At 33.7% G+C, this 22,915-nt stretch overlaps 2 protein-coding genes across 5 annotated transcripts; both read left to right on the top strand.

Moving 5' to 3' along the window:
• The first annotated feature begins 1,428 nt into the window (after window positions 1–1,428).
• Window positions 1,429–6,252, top strand: LOC114390501 (potassium transporter 4-like). The gene is made up of 9 exons (XM_028351237.1): window positions 1,429–1,650; window positions 2,065–2,305; window positions 2,410–2,655; window positions 2,805–2,855; window positions 2,966–3,226; window positions 3,405–3,457; window positions 3,846–3,960; window positions 4,049–4,303; window positions 4,906–6,252. The coding sequence occupies exons 1-9, from the start codon at window positions 1,606–1,608 to the stop codon at window positions 5,994–5,996; spliced, it is 2,358 nt and encodes a 785-aa protein (XP_028207038.1). The 5' UTR covers window positions 1,429–1,605; the 3' UTR covers window positions 5,997–6,252.
• A 3,209-nt stretch (window positions 6,253–9,461) lies between these two features.
• On the top strand, window positions 9,462–22,183 carry LOC114389404 (ATP-dependent DNA helicase At3g02060, chloroplastic-like). Of its 4 annotated transcripts, none has more exons than XR_003661767.1 (14): window positions 9,462–10,304; window positions 10,977–11,202; window positions 11,418–11,663; window positions 12,929–13,063; window positions 13,159–13,283; window positions 14,538–14,677; window positions 15,676–15,746; window positions 16,928–17,089; window positions 18,334–18,420; window positions 18,638–18,811; window positions 19,025–19,069; window positions 19,993–20,349; window positions 20,884–21,236; window positions 21,890–22,183. XR_003661767.1 is itself a non-coding variant. In XM_028350072.1 (13 exons), exons 1-13 carry the CDS (start codon window positions 9,691–9,693, stop codon window positions 20,983–20,985), a joined length of 2,484 nt encoding a protein of 827 aa, XP_028205873.1. In that variant the 5' UTR covers window positions 9,462–9,690; the 3' UTR covers window positions 20,986–21,787. The 4 variants fall into 4 exon arrangements, 1 of the variants encoding a protein (XP_028205873.1); XR_003661765.1 differs by lacking the exon at window positions 21,890–22,183 and adding an exon at window positions 21,316–21,787; XR_003661766.1 differs by lacking the exon at window positions 21,890–22,183 and adding an exon at window positions 21,313–21,787.
• The last annotated feature ends 732 nt before the right edge of the window (window positions 22,184–22,915 follow it).

Here is a 22,915-nt window from a genome sequence, read left to right as displayed (position 1 = left end):
ATTTATTTTTTTATATTCTTAAATTGAAATTAGAATCCATCTTGATAATTCGTACAACAAAAGTTAACGCTTATCTAAGAAAAACTCTAATTTTAAGCTGAGAATAATTATTGTACTCCATTATTTAATGTTTTATCCATTCTTGAACGTATTAATTGTTCTTAAAGCAGGGGTTAGTAAAATTGTCAGAAATCACATAAGAATATTGTTAAGTCGTGTCCCCAAGTTGCATTCGTTAAAAAATATGATATGATACTTTAGGTGACAAAATATCTTTATTTTATGTTTGATTTGAAAATGATAGGGAAAAAAAATAAGTAGGGAATCCTATAAATCATGTAAATAAAAATATGATAAAATTTATAATTTTTGTTACTAAAAAATTATGAGACAAATTTTTCTCTAAAGTACAAAAGGTTAAAATGATACATATATTTTTATTTTTATCTCTTTAATAACTAAAAAATAGTAACTAACTAACGTAATCATTTAAAAAAACATATAAAATCTTTTGTCTAATATTTTTTCTTTATTTTGGTAAACACATTAAATTTGATTTAAATTATATTAAGATAATTAATATTATATATTTTAGTAAATTTTATATTATTTTACTATCAAATTATATAAAAGATAAAAAATCATTCTGTAACTTATATATATGTCATGTGTTATTTTTTCTTGTATTATACAATACCTTATTTTTAACCAATCAAATGGACTCTAAAAACAATAATTAAATAAATACATTCAGTAAAAATCACAACATTATTCAATATTATCAACACATTTCCAATTTCTAATATTTTTTTAAATTATTAACCTTAAAATAATGATCAACAAAACCAATAACTTATTTATTATATCAAAATACAATATCTGTTTAATACATATGATCAGTAATGGGCATAAAAGGATGAGAATAAGTTAAGTGAAACTTTGCCCGAATACTATTTAAAAAATTCAAAACTCGTTTTTATAACATCCTTATGGTTGATTTACTCACACTACAACTGTTCATTAATGGACATACAAATAGGGATGCGAATATCTTTTTTTGCCTATTTAAAAAAATATTTTTGATATCTTATTCAAGTCAAATATTGAACATATGTAAAGCTGAAACACACGGTGTCAAGTTAATTCACACGTTAAATAATAAAACCTTTAATTAATTAATAATAATTAAATGAATACAACGAATTTGGAATCCCAAGTTAAACGTATCCAACTTAAGAGAGCAGATTAACAAAAACACAACGATTCTTTGGGGCGGGATGGCTAGTATAGGAGGTTGTGCCACGCGCCTAGCCAGTCGCGTGAGGTAAATGTGTGTTGATGAACTGTGCAAGTTGTTGGAAATGAAATTGAAATATTTTTAATTCAAGGATATATAGGTTCCGTCTGGTTCGTCAAGTGTCTCACGCATTTCATTATTTAATTAAAGGAATCATCCAAAGGGAACTCAAAATGAAATGAAATGGAAATGTAAGAAGTAGTACTGAAAACTGAACTCAACTAACTCGTGACTCGTCAGAGAGAAGAAAAGAATATCGTTCGTTCGCTCTTACCTTCTTCACCTTCCTTCCTCTCTCTCTCTAGAGAATGGAACCGGAATCCGGAACTTCGACTTCTCGGAATCCTTCTCAGGTTAGGGTTCTTTTTTCCGTTACTCGCTATTGCAGTGCTTTCGATTTATCCAAAACCTGTGAACTGTAATAGAGTGTGAAGTTCTTGCGCCCCTGCTAGTACTGCAATTCGATTCAATCACTATAAGCGTTCTGTGTTCGTATAGCTTGAGCAACTCGTTGACGTGTTTAATTCATATAATTTTAAAAGTGTTTGTTGATTTTCATGTCAAGCTGGAATTCATTTTTTATTTTATTTTTCGAATTCTGGTTTAGTTTATCATTTTATTGAATTGAATTGGATTTCTTTCTTCTTTGTTTGATTCTGAAATGTAATGTTTTTCGATGATATAGGTCACTGGTTCGTTTTCCGAGTTTTCTGCTTACTTGAATCATGGAAGTTGAATATTTGAATTGTTTATTTTGTGTTTTGTAGTTGTCTTGGGTGAATCTGTCTAGGAATTTATTATTAGCGTATCAAAGCTTTGGTGTGGTGTATGGAGATCTGAGCACTTCTCCTCTCTATGTCTTCACAAGCACCTTCAAGGGGAAGTTGCAGAATCACCATGACGAGGAAACTATATTCGGCACGTTTTCGTTGATTTTTTGGACCCTTACTTTGATTCCGTTGCTTAAGTATGTATTCATCCTATTGAGTGCTGATGACAACGGGGAAGGTATTATGCTGATGACTTTATTTTCTATTTTAAATACTTTTTTCTTGTAGAAAGGTTATATGAACTGTGTGATTGTGATCCGAGCATGATCCTTCTGTCATCAGGTGGAACATTCGCTCTTTATTCGCTGCTCTGTAGGCATGCCAAGTTTAATTTGCTCCCCAATCAACAAGCAGCTGATGAGGAGTTATCATCCTATAAATATGGTCCCTCTTCACAGGCTATAGCCTCTTCTCCTCTAAAGAGGTTTCTGGAGAAACATAAAAGGTTAAGAACAGCCCTGCTTGTTGTGGTATTGTTTGGTGCTTGCATGGTCATTGGTGATGGTGTGCTTACTCCAGCAATTTCGGGTATGGTACTTGTGTTATTAAATTTTTTTAGTAGGATATTTTGGTATGAATTGTCCCTAGTTTGAGTGCACAACTCCTTTGGTTTGTTTACATGAAAATTTATTGCTTTTATTAAGAAGCTAACTCTTACCCTGATTCTTCCGCTGCAGTTCTAGCATCAGTCTCAGGACTAAAAGTTACAGAAAAAAAATTAACAGATGGTGAGCCAAATCTCATTTATTCTTTTTTTTTTTTGTTCTCATCATTGCTTTTGTTATGCTAAGGGCAAATTGGTTGCAGGTGAACTTGAGAAATTTCATGTTGTTTGCAGGTGAACTTGTCCTGCTTGCCTGTGTCATATTGGTTGGACTGTTTGCTCTCCAACATTGTGGCACACACAAAGTTGCAGTTATGTTTGCACCAATTGTAATAATCTGGCTTGTATCAATATTTTCTATTGGGGTGTATAATACAATTCATTGGAATCCAAAAATAGTCCGTGCTATATCGCCATATTATATCATCAAGTTTTTTAGCAGGACTGGTAAAGAAGGTTGGGTTTCTCTTGGAGGGATACTTCTTTGTATCACTGGTATGCTAGTTCTTGATCTACATAACAGTTACCTGAAGTTCAGTATAAATTATTGTGATGTTATGCTGGATATTCCCTACTTTGTTTCAACTTTACAAATTTAATTGAGCTTTAATTTTCTAGATACTGAATTCAGATGCTAGAGTTCGCTAATTGTTTATTCTTTTCCCCCCTCCAGGAACTGAAGCTATGTTTGCGGATCTTGGTCATTTCACTGCTTCGTCAATAAGGGTGCGCTTTTAGCTTGACTGCATTTTATGATTCTGTCACCGAATATTAGGATTCTTTTTGTCTTTGGTGTCTTATTATGGTAAAAGTCTTATTTGGCTGAGCTTGTTTTAGTTGTAATACACTATTAGGAGTATGTAGTTATCGTTTTGTACCATCACATTATGACAGACAGCACCACACAGTTGCTTACTGTTATTTCTGTCTTCACTCTTTGATATTTTTTCCCTTTAATTCCAATTTTCAACACCATCAATTTGATCTTTGTTTTATAAATTTATGCTGTTTTAAGGAAAGAATAATCACTCACTGTACAACTACTATGCTGGTGATTAGCATGCATTGTTTGTTGTACAATAGAGATTTATTAGTTTTTTTTCTCCTTGTGCAGCTTGCATTTGCGTTTGTTATATACCCGTGTTTGGTGGTACAGTATATGGGTCAAGCTGCTTTCTTGTCTAAAAATCTCGACTCTGTTGATAACGGTTTTTATGACTCAATACCTGGTTAGTTGATTCAGCGCTCTGACTTATTGATATTACTGCCAGTGCTTTAAATGAATGCAATTTGTTAATGTTTTTGGCTGTGCTGCAGACCCTGTGTTTTGGCCTGTTTTCATAATCGCCACCCTTGCTGCAATTGTTGGGAGTCAAGCTGTTATAACTGCAACTTTCTCCATCATCAAGCAGTGTCATGCGCTTGGTTGCTTTCCGCGAGTCAAAGTTGTACACACCTCAAAACATATATATGGACAGATCTATATCCCAGAAATCAATTGGATACTTATGATCCTAACTCTTGCAATAACCATTGGATTTCAGGACACGACCATAATTGGAAATGCTTATGGTAATTTATTCCCATATGAGCCTCTCTCTCTCTCTCTCTCTCCATGCTTATGGTAATTTATTCCCATATGCTTATGGTAATTTATACCCACACACACACATAGAAACACAAGACCATTTGTCTTGCTATTTTGTATCTTTCATGGCTAGTCATATAGTCAAGATTGGCAGCATTGGCAGCATTGGCAACATAGTGATGTTGTGCTCTGGTGCCAATTGGCTGTTCACTGCTTGAGTGCATTGATTTCCCCCAATTATGAAACTGGATTGATAGTTCAAACTTATCAAAAGCCAAAATAGATGCTTCATATGCACAATTATTAGCTTGTGGGTGTGAAAGTAATCATATGAGGGGGTAAAAGAATCTTAGTTTGAATGTACAAATCTGAATGACATAAATACTACTATAATGTCAAGTACACAGAAAGATATCATTCCTTTCCCTTAGTATTCATATGCTCATGACTTCTACTTTGATCATGTATTACAGTTAATGCTTGGCAAATTCAGCTTAAAATCTGTTTTTTTTTTTTTAACTTGCATCAAAACTTGTTTTTTATTTGTCATATTGAAGTTATTTGTTTTTGGGTATTTGGTTTACAGGGTTGGCTTGTATGACAGTTATGTTCATAACTACATTTCTGATGACACTAGTCGCAATCTTTGTCTGGCAGAAAAGTGTCTTGATTGCTGTAGTATTTCTTTTATTCTTTTGGGTGATAGAGGGCGTATATCTATCAGCAGCTTTCATCAAAGTGCCTCAGGGAGGATGGGTACCTCTAGTCTTATCATTCATCTTCATGATTGTTATGTACGTGTGGCATTATGGAACTCGTAGGAAGTACAGCTATGATCTGCACAACAAAGTTTCATTGAAATGGTTACTGGGCTTGGGCCCAAGCCTTGGCATTGTTCGTGTACCTGGGATTGGTCTCATCTACACTGAACTGGCAACAGGCATACCTGCAATATTTTCCCATTTTGTAACAAATCTTCCTGCATTTCACCAGGTGTTGGTTTTTGTTTGTGTAAAATCAGTTCCTGTTCCATATGTTTCACCGGAAGAACGTTTCCTTATTGGGCGAGTTTGCCCCAGACCATACCGAATGTATAGGTGCATTGTCAGATATGGTTACAAGGACATTCAAAGGGATGATGGAGATTTTGAGAATCATCTTATACAGAGTATAGCAGAATTTATCCAAATGGAAGCAGTGCAACCTCAGTTCTCAAGTTCCGAAGCTTCTTCTTCACTTGATGGGAGGATGGCCGTTATAAGTTCTAGAAACTATGATTATGCTTCAAGTTTAATAGTTTCTGAGCAGGAGGATATAGGCGTTGACATATCCATCCCTAGCAGCAGATCTGCAACCCTGCAAAGTTTGCAATCGGTTTACGATGATGAAACTCCGCAAGTTAGAAGACGACGAGTAAGATTTCAGCTACCAGAAAACACTGGTATGGATCCCGATGTTAGGGAAGAGCTTTTGGATTTAATTCAAGCCAAGGAAGCTGGGGTTGCATATATAATGGGGCACTCATATGTGAAGGCAAGGAAATCATCCTCATTCTTGAAAAAGCTCGTGATTGATATTGGTTACTCATTTCTGCGCAAGAATTGCAGGGGTCCAGCTGTAGCTCTTAACATTCCTCACATTAGTCTTATTGAAGTTGGGATGATATATTATGTGTAGTTATTGGTGAAATTTACAACTTGATCCTAGTTGCATAGGTAATTAATTGTAGCTCACGGGAAAATGAGTGTCTTTTGGGGCTCTACGTGTTTATCTTTGCTTTCGCATCTCTCTCCCAATGTAATTACATAGTTGCAACAATAAGGTTTTAGAATTATATTTAGGAATCAGAATATTTTCCTTACTTCCGCGTCCACCTGTTTTATTTCGTTTTCGTCTAGTGAATGTTTAATGTACACGCAAATTTAATTTGTTATAAGAATATGCTTGCACTTCAAAGTTAAACGTATGAGATTTTGATCTCAATTTTTTTAAGAATAAAAGCTCCTTTTATTTTCAAAGTTGAGCATATTTAGTCTACTTGTCAAATTTCTTCTACTTTAAACTGCCAAACCCATTTTTTACTCAAAATCTTTAAAATTTAAATCAATTAAATTATTTTAAAGATTCTTTTACTTAACAATCAGCAATCAAGATCTCAAATTCCACACAAAATAAAAATATATATACCATAATTTTCCTCTTTATACCTTAGTCTCTTATTTTGCAAAATCTTTCAAATTTTATCATAATTTCACTAAATTTTTAATTACTAAACTTTTGAAAGTATTTCATATCTGAATTGAATATTTTTTTTAGAGGATATCTCAATCAATCATAAGACCTCAAATATTTGGATAAGAAAAAGAGAAAATGAGATTTTTAGATTGAACAAAATTGATATAGGAATCATGACGCACCTCAATTTTATCACAATTCCTTATCTCTTTTGTGTTGTGCATGATACTTGTGCATTTAGACATATTTCCTAATATTGCATAATCATGTCTTCTTAGTTTATGTCGTTGATCTATTATTTGTTTTCTAGGAAAAGGACACTTCAATTTTTAGAAAGGATGGAAACAAGTTAATATTGAACAGAGCAAGAAAATAGAATGTCTAAAGTCAGCACACCCCTATATGGAATCCACCACATTTGTAGAATCTTAAAAAATTAGTTAAGACAATTTAGTAATTTGTTTCATTATAGCTTGGGCATTCATTAAAAACCGTCTTTTTAAGGGTTTTAAGAATTATTAGGAGTAGTTTTCTCTCTCTATGTTTTATGTTCCTATGGAGGCCATGAATAATTGGTTTCTTAATAATTGTAAAATCTAACTATTCTCATCTACTATTTTATTTTTAGTATTTATATACCATCTGCATTTATTCATAATTCATTGACTGTTATTCTGTTGTTTGGTTCGAAAGGGCTCTTTGTTCCATTAACAAAATAACATAATTTCAATAGGACGATCAATTCACAATTGTCCATATTCTAAAAATAAGTGGTAGCACAATGTCTATGTTTGTGGTTATATAATTCGTCAAAATAAATTGAGCTTGTGTGTTTATTGGCTGAGATTAGGTCTCTCAAAATCTTAAAGTTATTAGTAGGTTTAGGGTTGTCAATTAGAAAAGAAAGTAATAATCGAACTTCTCTTGATTATACTAAAAAAGTGTGAATTTGATTATTTAGAGTTTTTTAAACAACTATAACCAATTTACTAAGACCCTATTTAGGTTGTTTTTTAGTATTGTCTTTTATAAAATAAAAAACACTTTTCAATTTTTAATTCATAGTTTTAAGTTTTTTATTTCTAATTTTAAAAACTTGTTTTCAATCTTATGATTTTTCTTTAACAATTTCACTAAATCTTATGGTTCGAGCTGGTTGAACTAATCATTGAACCGAATAAGGGTTATAGATGATAATGGGTCAAACTAAAAAGCTTAACTTCAATTAGGGCTTCTAAAACAAGAATTAAGCCCAATTAGGTTTTATACACCAAAAAAAATAAAAATCATGTTTGCATGGAACTAAAAAGGTCTAGATGTAATCTGTGCCAAATTTTAAAGTTGAAGCCTTCACGTTTCATGGAGTAGGTTCAAGTCAGGTCAATTACAAGTATGATGCAGGATGCATGTTATAGTGAGTTATGCCAAAAAGGTCAAATTCAATTCATAATTTTTTTTGTAAAACTTTATTAATTTCATAACACTTTATCATATACTCACTGCTTATTGATTTTATGGATAACACTTTAGTATTGATAATTGACATAGGTTGATACAAGTGTTTATTGTCAATTATTGAAATTTTAAAGTACACCAGTTCCCAAAATGAGTAAGCACCATGATGCATAAGTATTTCAAAGTCCACTAATTTGTCAAAGAGTTCATCAAATAGTAGGGGTATCTCTAGTGTTAAGTGAGGTTGTGAATTCGTGAAATGATGGTTCGAGGTCATTTAGGGTAATAATAACAAGATCAAGGTCATCAACATGATGATCAATAAAAGCAAGTCCATCAACTATCGCTTGGATCGAATGCAAATAGTCACTAAGATTAGATATGCCTTTGGTGCTGGTTGAAAGGTCCTCCTTCAAAGACATGACATGAGTGTGAGATTGGTTCGCTTACTGGTTGTTTAACCTCTTCCATGCAGAAACATAAGAGTTGGCATAAGTCATGACAATTTGAGCATTGAGATCATAAGATCAAACAAGGGCGAGGAACATGTAGTGATCCTGGTGATGCCAATGAGTGTAAGCAGAGTTAACAATGATTGCATCTCCTTCGTCAACAGTTACATGGGGTAAGGAGTGTCATTGGTGACATCATGAGCTTGTACAAAATATGAGTGATTTAAGCATGCCAAGTATGGTGATTGTTGAGTATGATGGGGGGGGTTGAGTTCCACATGGGAGGAAGTGGTGAGTAGGCTAATCTAATACCAATAGAGAATGGAAGAAATTAGGATTTTCTCATTATTCAATAATTGTGATACAAGCGATACACACACACACAAGATATCCAAAAGATAAGATAGAAGATCACTTGCAAGTATTTGAATTTAAAAGATGTTATTGCAATAACCTAATTAATCACACCAACATATGAGAACTTGTTTAATTGTTTTTGCTGTGTATTGCGAAGTCACATCCTTTATATTCAATTATAACACAATGGAAATAAATGACCATTGTGTATTATTGACAATCAAAACATGTTTCGATCAAAAGAATTTTAATAAAGAAAATAAAAAGGAAAGTTCAAGAGTGGAAGTAGTTTCTTTCAAAAAAAAAGTTGTAGAAGTAGTGAAGTGGGCTGTAAGAGTAATATGGACCTCCACGAAATATCCCATGGGCAGTTTCTTCCTGCACCTATTCTGGAATGTAAAGTTACATTCTTTCTGGAATCTAAAATTACATTCTGTATTAGGTGCAAGAAGCAATGTTAGAGGTGCAGGAAGTAATTTTCTATCCCATGCTAAACACCAGGCCCTTATTCCTAAAACCTCCAGGCCCATTGGACACAAACTATGAAACGAAGATTATTGTAAAAATATCAGATCATACGTATTTAATTTTGGTATGCAAAAAATATCTGAATACTGAAATTTAGAGCAGGTATGCATTTGTTGGCATCCCTCCCTCCACAGGCTTATCTCTGAACGACTCAACCCCACACAAATGATGGTCTTTACTTGATAGATAACAAAAACAACATTTCTTCATATATATTACGACACTGGATAATAATCCTTCTTGTTCCTTGGTTCCAACAAAAACAAAACCCCTCCAAAACCTTCATTTCCCAATTATCCTTCCTTTTCAACTCTTCAATGACAACAATCTGAACCCACACCTACATGGCTTCTTCTTCTTCTTCTCTTCTCCCAAGGTCACACATTCCCACACCCCTCATCTCCAAAATCAGCTCCTCCCCCAGAACATGGAGCCTCTTCATTCTCACATACCCTTCACACCCCAAAAACAACAACAACAACAACAACAACAACAAAAGACTATTCCTTTCCCCCACCAATGCAGTGTACACTCAAAGCCCCTACACCCCTTCCACACCCTCCAAGACCGAACTCCACAACGACCCCATCACCGTCCTCAACGAGAGGATTCGGCGCGACTTGAGCAAGAAGGAGGCTTTCAGAACGGTGATGGACTCGGAGGAGGCGGGGAAGTACATGAAGATGGTGAAGGTGCAGCAGCAGAGAGGGTTGCAGAAGTTGAAGGGCGACAGAGAGAGTAAAGATGGGGTCTTTAGCTACAAAGTCGACCCTTACACGCTCCGTTCTGGGGACTATGTTGTGCACAGGAAAGTCGGAGTTGGTAGGTTCGTTGGGATGAGGTTTGATGTTGCCAAGAATTCTTCACAGCCCACTGAGTATGTCTTCATTGAGTATGCTGATGGCATGGCAAAGCTACCTGTAAACAAGGCTGCTAAAATGCTCTATAGATATAGTTTGTGAGTGTTTTCTTTTTATCTTGCATACCCTCTTTGTTGTTTGTTGAATTCAATGTGGAAGGTGGTGGTGATGAAGTTGGACTTGGGGGCCTTCATTGGATAAACTTCTCGTTAAGCACTTATAATAGAAGAAAGGGTCTGGCTAACTAGTGCCCTTAGGGTATTAGTTAAGGAATTAAAATGATAAGTATTTATTGTGAAAATCATAGGAGAGTAAAAACAAATCATGGGCATCGTAATTTTATGCTTCCCAATAAAAACCTCCCTAAAGGCGCTGGTTATCATTTGGCTAGAAGAAAATAAGAAAGTAAAATGAATTAAACTTCTCCTGCGAGTTAAAAGTAGCTTATATTTTTTTTATCTGTTAGAATCTGAGGATAGGTACCAGGGGTTTTACAACAAGTCACTGAACTAGACCTTCTTGGTGTTAAAAGTAGCTTATGCATAGATTAAAATCAGCTTTTGGAGAAGTTAAATAAGAGAGTTTCTATATAAAGTTGAAGTCCATAAGTTGATTTGAACTTATGGGAAAGCTTAATTTATTTTACCTTCTTATTTTTCTTCTTTTGTAAGTGCTTATTGAGAAGTTTATCCAGAAAAGGGTCGTAGTTGCTTTGGTGAATGACTGTTGTGGTAAATGTGGCGTGTCTGTGTGTGTGTCTGCATTTGTAGGCCAAACGAAACCAAAAAGCCAAAGGCATTGAGCAAGTTGAGTGATACTAGTGCATGGGAGAAAAGAAAGGTTAAAGGGAAGGTTGCAATACAGAAAATGGTTGTGGACTTAATGGAACTCTATCTACATAGGCTCAAACAAAGAAGGCCTCTCTATCCAAAGAGTCCTGCCATGGCCGAATTCGCAGCCCTGTTTCCTTATGAACCTACGCCGGATCAGAAACGGGTGACGTTATACTAAATGCTGTGTTTTTTTATGGAAAGGGATTAGTTGATTGTGGTTTTATGTTGCAATTTAAATTTTTATTTGAGTGCCAATACCTTTTCCTGGTTGTTCAAGAATCAAAGTGCACATGTTGACTTCTTTCTTGTTACAATATTATATGTTTATGTGATGCTTATTCAGTTATGTAATCTTTTTCTGAATGCATATTCTTGCAGGCATTTATTGATGTTGAGAGGGATTTGACAGAGAGAGAAACTCCAATGGACAGATTAATTTGTGGAGATGTTGGTTTTGGTAAAACTGAGGTTGCACTACGTGCTATCTCCTGTGTTGTCTCAGCTAAAAAACAAGCAATGGTTCTGGCACCAACAATAGTTCTAGCAAAACAACATTTTGATGTTATTTCAGAGCGCTTTTCTGTATATCCTGATATTAAGGTTGGACTACTAAGCAGGTTTCAGGTATGACTATGATAAATTTTTTCCGTTTCAGTCGTAGTTAAATTCATCTAGTTGTTAGCGTTGCATGCTACAAAGAAGGTATTTCACTAATCTAATTAAAACTTCTTTGGTAGTCAAATAATAATATGGGTTCATTATCACTAAGTCCTCTCCAATGATAATTCACTTTAATCAGAATCAGAATATTTCATGAACTGTCCCATAGATTATAATCATGGTCTGAACTGAATACACGCCAGTTTCTGGGTAGGGTAATGTTTCCTGGCTCTAACAACAAAATTTCCATTTATTGTATAAACTTGATAGCCTTTTAGTATCTACCTTGAGTGAAATACCCAATCTAGAACATCACCTTGGTAGTTTCTGACTTTATCTACTTCTAGCGTATTGCATATGCATGCTATTGGTCACCACTCACCATAATTGTGATGCTATTACACTTTTACTATTAGAATGGTTAGTTTTATTTTTATTGCTTGTGCATGGACTAAATATATACTTAAATTAGTTAATCATAAATCATTTATACCTCTAATTGTAATTGCTGTTTTTGTGTCCATTTCTATATTCTGTTTTTTTTTAATTATTATTATTATGGATTAATGGCTAAGTTGGAAAGCCACCTTAATTGTGGTCACCCCTAGCCCACCTTAGTTGTGACGGGTAGCTGTGGGGAAAAAGAGGGCATGTTTAGGGTTGAGTTAGACTCAAACCCACTTTCTAACTGACAATATTAGATAATTATTGCAGTTATTCTCTTATTATTCATAGATATATGAAATGTGGCACTATATTTTGCTTGATGGATCTATATTGTTCCTCACATACATCATTTTTATGTGATGGTTCTTATAGGTTTCTTTCTCCTGATTTGGCAAATGCATTTTACAAAGCCATTTATAATTGTTATCCTATGCTTAATCCTTTCTACAATCTGAATTTCTTTATGATCTGCAGTGGTGAGAGTGACAATAATTCTATGGTGGTACAGTATACATTACTGCCCTTATTTGCCATTCAGATATATATTAAATTCACTAGTTCATGGTATTATAATATTCGAAAACTGGATATGTCTTGCTCCTCCTTTTTTCCCACTACAAATTTTTCTTATAAAGTGAAAGCATATGGACATTGTAGGAACTTGAAATTTGGAAAATTGTCAATCAAATATGATAGGCATCATGGGCTTCTAGGTGGATATTTATGAATAGTTTATAAGCTCTATATCAATTATTGACTATTTCACTTATCTCAATTTTCAGACCAAAGCAGAGAAAGAAGAGAACTTGGACAAGATTAAGAATGGTAGCTTGGATATTATCGTTGGGACTCATTCACTCCTAGGAGACCGTGTTACATATAACAACCTTGGTCTGCTTGTGGTTGATGAGGAGCAGGTTTACCAATTATCTGCTCTACATATTTTCCTTTTCTTTAACTACAGTGGCACTCCACCTTCTTTCCTTACTGAGCAACAATTTATTGCTTGCAGAGGTTTGGTGTCAAACAGAAGGAGAAGATTGCTTCTTTTAAAACTTCTGTGGATGTACTTACTTTATCTGCAACCCCTATACCACGAACTCTTTATTTAGCATTAACAGGGTTTCGTGATGCTAGGTAACTAGCCTTTCACAAATTAGGAAGGAAGATTGAATGTCTTTGGTTAACTTGGTCTTGATATTAAACAAAAGTTCTCATGAATTTGTCTTGCATATTGTTATTGGATTTTTTTTTTTTATCTAACATATCTGGTTGATGAATGTACTTTTTCTTTCACTCACTTAAGCAGGTAGTGTTGTGGATGTTCTATAAAAATGTGTGTGTGAGAGTTAGAGAGAGAGAGAGAGAGAGAGAGAGGGTCAGAGGAGTACTATGTCGGATTATGATATAATTGGCCTTCCAAAACATATGAATTATGGTCCCATAGCATAGATTTAAGCTTCTATACTAGAAGTATGTTTAAGTTGCGATGTGATTCATTAGATATTAAACCATTATAAGTCTTCACTTGATAGGTTAGGCTTTTGGAAGAGTTGATTCTTGACATGGTATTAGAGACTAGAGCCTCTATGACCAAGTGATCTAGAGTTTGATTCAACATGATTACATGCATATTCTTCTAAATGAGAATTTTAGCACAAGATGGAGTAGCTTGTGAATTAGCCATGTCATGGCTATTGTGTGAGGGGTCATGTTAGGTATAAAACCATTCACAAGCCTTCACCTGATGGATGATGCCTGATAGCTTAAGCTTTTGGGAGACTTGTTTTTTTTTACAACTCTTTTAAGCTGTCTATCCTGCTATGCACGATGAGGGGATTTTTTATCCAAAAAAACTCGTAAAAATAAAGTGGGAGCTAAGTCCCAATGAATATTGAGAAAAGATATGATGAAACAGTCTAATATCTCTTGTACTTGAATGCCAAGTTATTCTCCCTTCCCCCACCCTGCTTTCCCCCAAAATTGTGTGTAACAGGACATCCATAATGTTAAGAGATAATAAGTTAGTGACGAAGAAAAATATAGAGTCAAAGGCATAAATATGAAACTATCTTAGTTAACAGAAGTTGGTTTGTCAACTCCCCAGAATGTTGAAAATTTAACTTAAACACAAACCTCTGTAACAGTAACATTTGTCCCCTGCAAAATTCTGCTGCTCTTAGAAATGACCTTAACATTTTTATTTGCACCTTAATCTTCTGGTTCTAGTTTTTCCTAGCATCGTGCTTTGTTGGATGCTTAGATGTGAACTTCATCTTTTGCATGATTGGCTCTTTCTATTGAACTTAGGGTAATCAAACATCATTAAGATTACCTAACCCCTGAGCTTAAGTATAATGCTACTGTAAGTTCTATTAATTTCTGTTTCAGTTTAATGTCAACTCCACCCCCAGAAAGAGTTCCTATCAAGACTCACCTTTCTTCATTCAGTGAGGACAAAGTAGTATCAGCCATCAAGTATGAGCTGGATCGTGGTGGTCAAGTTTTTTATGTTCTGCCAAGAATTAAAGGTGATTCTCAGCTAAAAATTTCTATACAGACATGTAAGCTGATGTATTGTCCAAGTCTGATAATAAGACCTATTATTCCCTTATGCAATGTCTTTTATGTTTAATTGGAAGTAAGAAGTGTTGTTTGTCACTCTTGTTGTAGCTGATTATCTTCATATTTCAAGTTTTCCTTATTTCATTATTTTGGTTTTTCTTTGTATAGATTTATTTCCTTGTAATTTAGTTTCCTTTTTTTTATCAGTAATTATGACAGCACAGCTAGTCTCCTATATATGTGTCTTCTTTACAGATTATCTAGAAATAATATTCAGTTCTTTACATATTTTCCAAGTTAAGGCACCAAACTTTAATAAGTTCATTAACTAAGTTGGGCAAACTGAAGATCAGAATGCATATGTGGCACCAGAAAGCTTACTGGAAAATTGCTCAAGTATAGCTTTCTAATATCTAGCCACCCTGTTTTCACTTTATTTCCATTTTTTCAGGAATTTGCAAAGAAAATAGTGAGAACAGCAAAATCTTATTTTCACCATTTCTTGTGAAAATTCTTGAAAACAAGAAATAAAGTGAAAACAAGGTCATAAGCTCATAGTATTAATGAAAACATATCAATAAAAAATAAGCCAAACACATCCTTACATATTCTTAAAATCATTTTGAGACATTACAATTTACAAGAAACAACTCATGGGATATGCTATGCTGATCATTTCATCAGAGGAACACAAGGTCAGCAAACTTGTGGTTTCAGTTACTGAGAAGCCTGCTGTTATATCAAAAGTAATAAATAATATAAAGAAGCTAATCTAAAGTCTCCCATTAGTGTGAATAAGTTTTGTGCAAATTTGATGTTGTTCCTGTCACAAGAAGAATTTTACTATATGACCATCACAGACCTAAAAGGAGATTGCCTGTGGTGTTGCTGTTAATGTATATTTGCTAATATGTCTAATGTCCATTAAAGTACTGACTCTTTTTTCTGAATAATTGTGTTACAGGACTTGATGAAGTAATGACATTTCTTGCAGAGTCATTTCCAAATGTGGAAATAGCCATTGCCCATGGGAAGGTAGTTACACATTTACACCTTTTTAAGGGTCTAGTGCTTGCATGTAGGACTGTCAAGCAGATCTCCAAATAGAATTCTTTTTAAGTTAAACATCAGTGAAGTAGTGAATAAAATATTTCTCACTCTCAAAATTACTAGTGCCATTAATTGTCAGTTTACCAATCTTTACTAGTGATTTCAGCACAAGTCTATAAAGTGTGTCTATATAAATTATCTCACTTTGAAGTCTGAAATCTTGAAATTAGAGATATTAGAGATAATGCAACACCGTTTGCTTAGACCTGAAGCATGTTAATTTTGGCTGAACACATTTACCCTGTAACTCTGTAGGTGGATAAGTAATTAAGAAAGGCATAGTTATTTTGTATTTTAATATTATTTTTTCATGAAGAGATCTTTGTATTCCCGGATGTTTCCAGGCAATATAACTGCCTACAATCTAACATCTGTGCTTTGCATTCTCATATTCACCATGCATATACATTTCTGTGATGACTCTAGATATTGTAACATTCCTTAAATTATTGAAAAACTATCCTTTAGACTTCTGCAGGCAAGAGTCTTTTCAATCTCTTTGATATTAACATTAGTATGACAAGTTTCTACCTTTAGTAAGTTGCAATATACTCCCAATAATCTAATCTAATTATGGAAATTGATGCAATTGTCAAATTCATTCCATCCTTATGTGGGAAGCACTATATTCTGGGATGTTGCTTATACATTTTGTACTTGTTGGTTGTCATTCTATTAATAAGCATTTAAGTGCTTGATGTGTCATCATCTATACTGGATACTGGCCAGCTGGCTGCTTTGTGAAGAACATTTCATGATGTGCAATTTTAGTTAATCCTTTCTTCACAAAATTATATCTGCTTCAGTCGTACAAGTTCACTTCTTCCTTTTATTCAATGCAAGATGTTAGTGCTACTTCAAATCCAATGGTGTGGCACACACACTGCCTCTCTACCATGATAAATTTCTCCTGGATCTTTTGGGGGAACTTGTGCGTCATATAAGTACTCAGTCGACAAAGTTATTCTTCATATGATGAAAATATATGTTTGGATTGATCAACTACAAAAGTTAATTGTCTTGTATCAAAAGTGTATATATGCATCATGTGTTGACAATGATATTTTGACTTTAATTGTATGCATTTGATTGTGTTTCTGGTGTAGCTATACTCAAAACAATTAGAGGATACCATGGAGAAGTTTGCTCTGGGTGAAATAAAAATCCTTATCTGCACAAATATAGTAGAAAGTGGGCTTGATATTCAAAATGCAAATACCATAATCATTCAGGATGTTCAACAATTTGGCCTCGCACAGTTGTACCAGGTTTTGTTCTTCCTAAATTATTTTTGGTTTGGATGTTCTTATATTTCTGTTGCTGACTCCAAACATTGTTTAAAACTGGTTAATGTTATTATATTGGCAGTGTATTATGTATTACACTGTCACAGGATATAATGCCTGAGCTGATAATTTCATGAATACAGAACTTTAGATCATCAAGTAGTTTTGTTTTCATATTTCAGATCTTGTGCAGGAGTAATTGTTGTTTCATCCCACTATCAACTTAATATTGTTTCAAACAAGCATATTTTTTATGACTGAAAGAAATTGAATGTGAAATGTCAGAATTATAAGGATTTAGATAGAGAAGGAGGAATAGAGGGAATGGGAGACTATGGATAATATTCTCTTATGCTTATTGATGTGATGCTAAAGGCAAAAGTACTAATCCTTATTTGTTCTAGTACCACTGCTACTCTCTTAATGCTAATCAAATTAGGAAACATATGATGAAATACAATGAATATGGAAACCACTCCTAGAGATCATCCAAGATACTCTAAAATATTTTTTGATACAGTAATGATAATGATATATTCTATAGGTATTCTAACATAAATCCTTTTATGCGATGTATGTTGGAGGAAGTGCAAAATTCCATATGGTCACTCTTGAACTGCTTTTGCCAACATTTTGCCAAAATTCCAAACCAAAAGTAATGCATCTCACTACTTCTCTGAAAAAATATAGTTGCCTTGTGATTGCTTCCTTAAGAACTTGATTATATTCTCAACAATGAGGTTAATACATGCCTGATAAGCAATATTTGATATGTTGCTTGCTTATTGCTGTTGGACTCAAGAAATAAGCACACTGAATTCTGAATAAAGATAGAAATAGTCTGGTTTTTAGGCCATATTTGAGAACAAACACAAGGTTTTCCCTTAACAAGGAGTTTCCTCCTTCAAAACTCATAAACCTTACACCTTAATTGCATTTTAGAAGTCTGTAACACAACTTATATGTCACATCATAACCTATTACTGTCTAATCTGAAATTTATATAAAAATAACTTCCTAATAACTTTATAATACAGAATTACAAATACCCAAATCAGATTTTGGCCTAGCAATGCCTACTGGTGTAGAAGTAAAAGAAAGAACCTGTATGCATTCTTTTTCAAGTTTTTCAATTTTTGTTGGAACACAGTAAGTCAGACCACACAAGATCATCTATTACTGTTTCACTAATATTGGTAATTTTTTCATTTGTTCAATGTTGATAGTTGCGTGGAAGGGTTGGGCGAGCAGATAAGGAAGCACATGCATACTTATTTTACCCTGACAAAAGCCTGCTTTCTGATCAAGCATTGGTATGTTTCTTGTCAATCTTTACCTTTTATTTGTAAAAACAAATTGCACAAAACAATACTTGATTCATCAGATATGACAAATGAATGTCACATAACTTAACATATTTCATACTTCACTATTATTCCTAGATTTAAATTGATTCTTTCATTTGAAATATAGAAAATTAGTTGTTAAACAATTGCCTAAAACTGACATTCTCCTTGGTGATCTCCGTAGGAGAGGCTTGCTGCTATTGAAGAATGCCGCGAACTTGGTCAAGGCTTCCAACTAGCGGAGAAAGACATGGGTATAAGAGGTTTTGGTGCAATTTTTGGTGAACAACAATCAGGAGATGTCGGAAATGTTGGTATTGATCTTTTTTTTGAGATGCTCTTCGAGAGCTTGTCCAAGGTAAACTTCGATTTGCGACGTGTTTCTTGCCATGTGCCATCGTTCCTGGACTTGGTAGTTAAAATAAAAGTATTCTTTTGTTTAATTTGCATGCACTGTTTGTTGGCTGAAAAGTGAAAACTCGCTTTCTTAGCATTTTGCTCTGTAGTTCTTGATCATCTGCCTGCTAGTTTTGTGCTTATCCTATTCTTTTTTTTTATTTTTTATTTCCAGGTTGAAGATCACCGTGTTGTTTCAGTTCCTTATCACTCAGTGCAGGTATGCTTGATGTACCACAAAGGATTTAAGACATTAGCATAATCTATGCTTGATATGTGTTTATCTGAAAGCAGACAGGGTTCCACAAATCAAATCTGACACTGACACTGTTTTTCTCTTGCTTGAGGTGAAACAGGAAAATGTAAAATGCTGTTTTGCACATTGTAAAATGATGTGAACCAGAAAATACGGTGTTCTAGCTCACATCTATCCCTTGTTGTGGAAAAGATAGTATTAGGTCGTCTATCACAATTCTTATAATAATGTAAAGACATCAAACACATAAAAGTAATTACTCAATAATTATTGGTCTCATTGAGGCTGGATGATTATAATGAACTGATTCTTTTTTTTAGAATCTGTCCTCTGTAAGTTGAACTTAGACAAAAGATTTTGAAAGACAGGCATTCACAGATGTACTATTTATATCATTAGTCCCTAATAGAACACATCTTGCTCTATTGTAGAACTCTTTCTTTCTCTTTGCTATGAGAGTTTTTTTTTGTTATCGTTAAAGTTGTTGTTTGTTATGTTTTATATTTCTAGCTTGTTGTAGAAGCTTGTAGAGGCTGTCCTGTAATCTGTCACCCATAGGCTAGGCTGTAGCCTTCATCATGAACTATTTTTTGTACTATCTGTCAATTCTCATATATATATATATATATATATATATATATATATATATATATATATATATCAGCAAACTAAGGCCGAGGATTCTTTTTGTGTGCATATTTTTATATTCAAACATTTCAAGTTTTATTATTATTATTATTCAAACAAACTTTTTCTTTTGAATTCTTGTTCTCTTCATTTGTATGTGTCTTTGTTTTTATGTAGGTAAAATATGTATCTAACATCTGTATAGATGCATATAACAGAGATCTTGTGGTTGATGCTTTTTCTACTTTATTATTGTTTAGGTTGACATAAACATCAATCCTCATCTCCCTTCTGACTACATTAATTATCTGGAGAACCCTTTGAAAATAATAAATGACGCTGAGAGAGTTGCTGAGAAAGACATCTGGAGTCTGATGCAATTTACAGAGAATTTGCGCCGCCAATATGGAAAAGAGCCTCGCTCCATGGAGATTTTACTGAAGAAGCTTTACTTGAGGAGAATGGCTGCTGATTTAGGGATAACCAGTATTTACTCTTCAGGGAAGATGATCTATATGAAAACAAACATGAGTAAAAAGGTATTCAAGATGATGACAGAGTCCATGGCATCAGATTTACATAGAAATTCATTGGTTCTTGAGGGGGACCAAATTAAGGTATTGCATAGAAATTCTTTATTTCTGAATTCTTGAATTTGGTGACCTTTGTTATCTCTTTTGGAATCTGCCTTTGTATTTTGTTCAGTTTCCCCCTCATTATAGTTGTCTGATCTTTAACACATTCACACTTAAATATTTAATAGTGTAATTTTAGCAGAACAATTTTTCTTTTACCTATTTTGTTTTAGCATTAGGGATTCAATGTCATATTTTCATTTAGAAACAAGCAAGATGACTGCCTGCGTCTAATATTGATAGGCTATCTCATTGTAAATGTCAACATGTCATTACCATGAAAAGTCTGAGGTTACCATTTATCTATAGGAATTATGAATCCAGTATTTTTCTTTTTCTGGCCATTATGATTGCCGGCTTTTGTCCATTACGTTAGTAATTTCTTGTGCATAATGGATCCTTCCTATCTTTTGGTTTCTGCAGATAATTTAGGCAACATACATATACTGCTGCCGGAAATCATATATAAATGCAGTTAGCTCTTATTCCTTTTCCCTAATGATTTGCTTCATGCAGGCTGAACTACTACTAGAGCTACCAAAAGAACAACTTCTTAATTGGATCTTTCAATGCTTGGCTGAACTTCATGCTTCACTACCCTCCTTCATAAAGTACTAGGTTCAAATCCTGGTCATTTCTGCCAATAAGCAAGTTGGAAACTCAACTTACTGCTTACATCACAAATATGTAAGATTTGGTGGATTTAGTGTGTTGAAAGGCCAGAAACTAACCACGGCGAATGCAAAACAAGATTGTTTTGCTTGACTGACTTGGCAGTACAGGACATCAGAACAGACTGGGGACTATCAGTTGATAATGGTGAATATGTGCTTCCTTTCAAGATGTATAATCAGAGCCACATCAATGAGGTTAGTTACAACTTACAAGCACCTTGGAGTTGGGGTTATCTAAATTGTACTCCTGATTTGCATGCCTTATGTGTAGCAGGTAGTGACCTAATCACCTTCAATACTTGCAATCATAAAACAACATTCCTTTGAGAAGCTGCCTATGATGACCTAGAGTTTTCATGCAGTAAACCTTTAATCAAATTATCCAGAATTCGTCGTTTTTTTTATACGTGACATTGTAAAGTATTCTCCGACCATATTTTCCTCAATTGTCCCATCTCTAAGATTTCGTTGAAGTTACCTGATATGAAGAAATTCAATGCTAAGATTCAGTCTCAGGCTAGCTAATACATTCTAAAGAAACTAGAAATCGGTCTGGTGAATAGTGCATTTTTGTTACTGATAAGTCAGAAATATACTGTTGTTTATAGTTGTTGTTGTCATGTATCTGTGTTATTTTCCTCATGGAAACTTGTATTCTCTATAGAAAGAAATTCTTGTAACCACAAGTTTTTACAATTAGTTCCATTATTTAATATTAATACTGTGGTGGACATTTTATATAATTATTTCTATTTCTCAGTTTTTAATCCTTTTCCTATGCTTATATCTCAAAAATACTTCTCAAAATAGAAGGGGACAACAAAACTTATCCTTCTCTAATTGTGCAGAAAACATGAAAATCATTTGAGGCATCTCAAGCTTGCTGACTATAACCTTATGGCATGTATTAATGAGTAGCTGTGGTTAATGCATATTGTGCACAGGCTACACATACTGTTAGCACTTTTCACTTATCACTTATCAGTATGTTTTACCAAAGACTCGTGAAGTACTTACAAAGTGTTAGAAAAAGGAAAAATAAGGAACATGACACAAGAACATGAAAATATTGAGAATGTTGTGTACTGATGTCTGACGATCCTTTGCATGTTTGGTTACATATTTTTGGATATTCCTGAGAATATAGTCAAAGGTTAAATTGCAAATATTATTATATTAAGACATTCCTTCACCTTAAAAAATGTCAAGTAACACCATGGGTTAATGGATATCTCAGACAAAAGAAGCATGTTTTTAGTGACAGAAAATAACTTAAGATACAAAAGTGAACTCATTTTGGAGAAAATAACAAAAGCCACTGAAGGATAACAATTAATAAGGGGAGGACGGTGGTGGGGGGATAAATATTAATATTACAGGTCACTTTCAATACCTACTTTGATATTTTGATGATCAGTTAGCACTTAGCATAAAATAAAAGAAAAAACTTAGACGAGGTCCAATATACATTTTTGATATTATTCTCCGATTAGAAGTAGAGTTGTAATTCGACAGTTTACATTGACATTTAATAGTTATGATTTCCAATAATTATTAACTACTAATAATAAAGAGTGTTAGCTCCATATAAAAAATAAAGAAAGAGAGAAAAAGTATTAAAGATAATGTTGTTAGTGTTCTTCTAATAATATTTTTTATCATATGAATTATCGAGGTTAAACTTTAATTATGACTAGGAAACAAAATAAAAACATGTACAGGATGGTATCTAAGTTTTGTCCTAAAATAAAATATATATAAAAAAAATCTATATCTTTCTTTCATATCATATGGAAAGATATGATTTTAAACAAAAAATAAATAACAAAAGATTGTACCAAATAAAAATTCAATCATCAACCAAAAATTGCCTT

Source organism: Glycine soja, chromosome 16 (genome assembly GCF_004193775.1).
Source record: "Glycine soja cultivar W05 chromosome 16, ASM419377v2, whole genome shotgun sequence".
In the NCBI taxonomy this organism is placed as follows: Eukaryota; Viridiplantae; Streptophyta; class Magnoliopsida; order Fabales; family Fabaceae; genus Glycine; species Glycine soja.
Note: the sequence above shows the minus strand (reverse complement) of the source record. Positions and strands in the feature narration are given on the sequence as shown.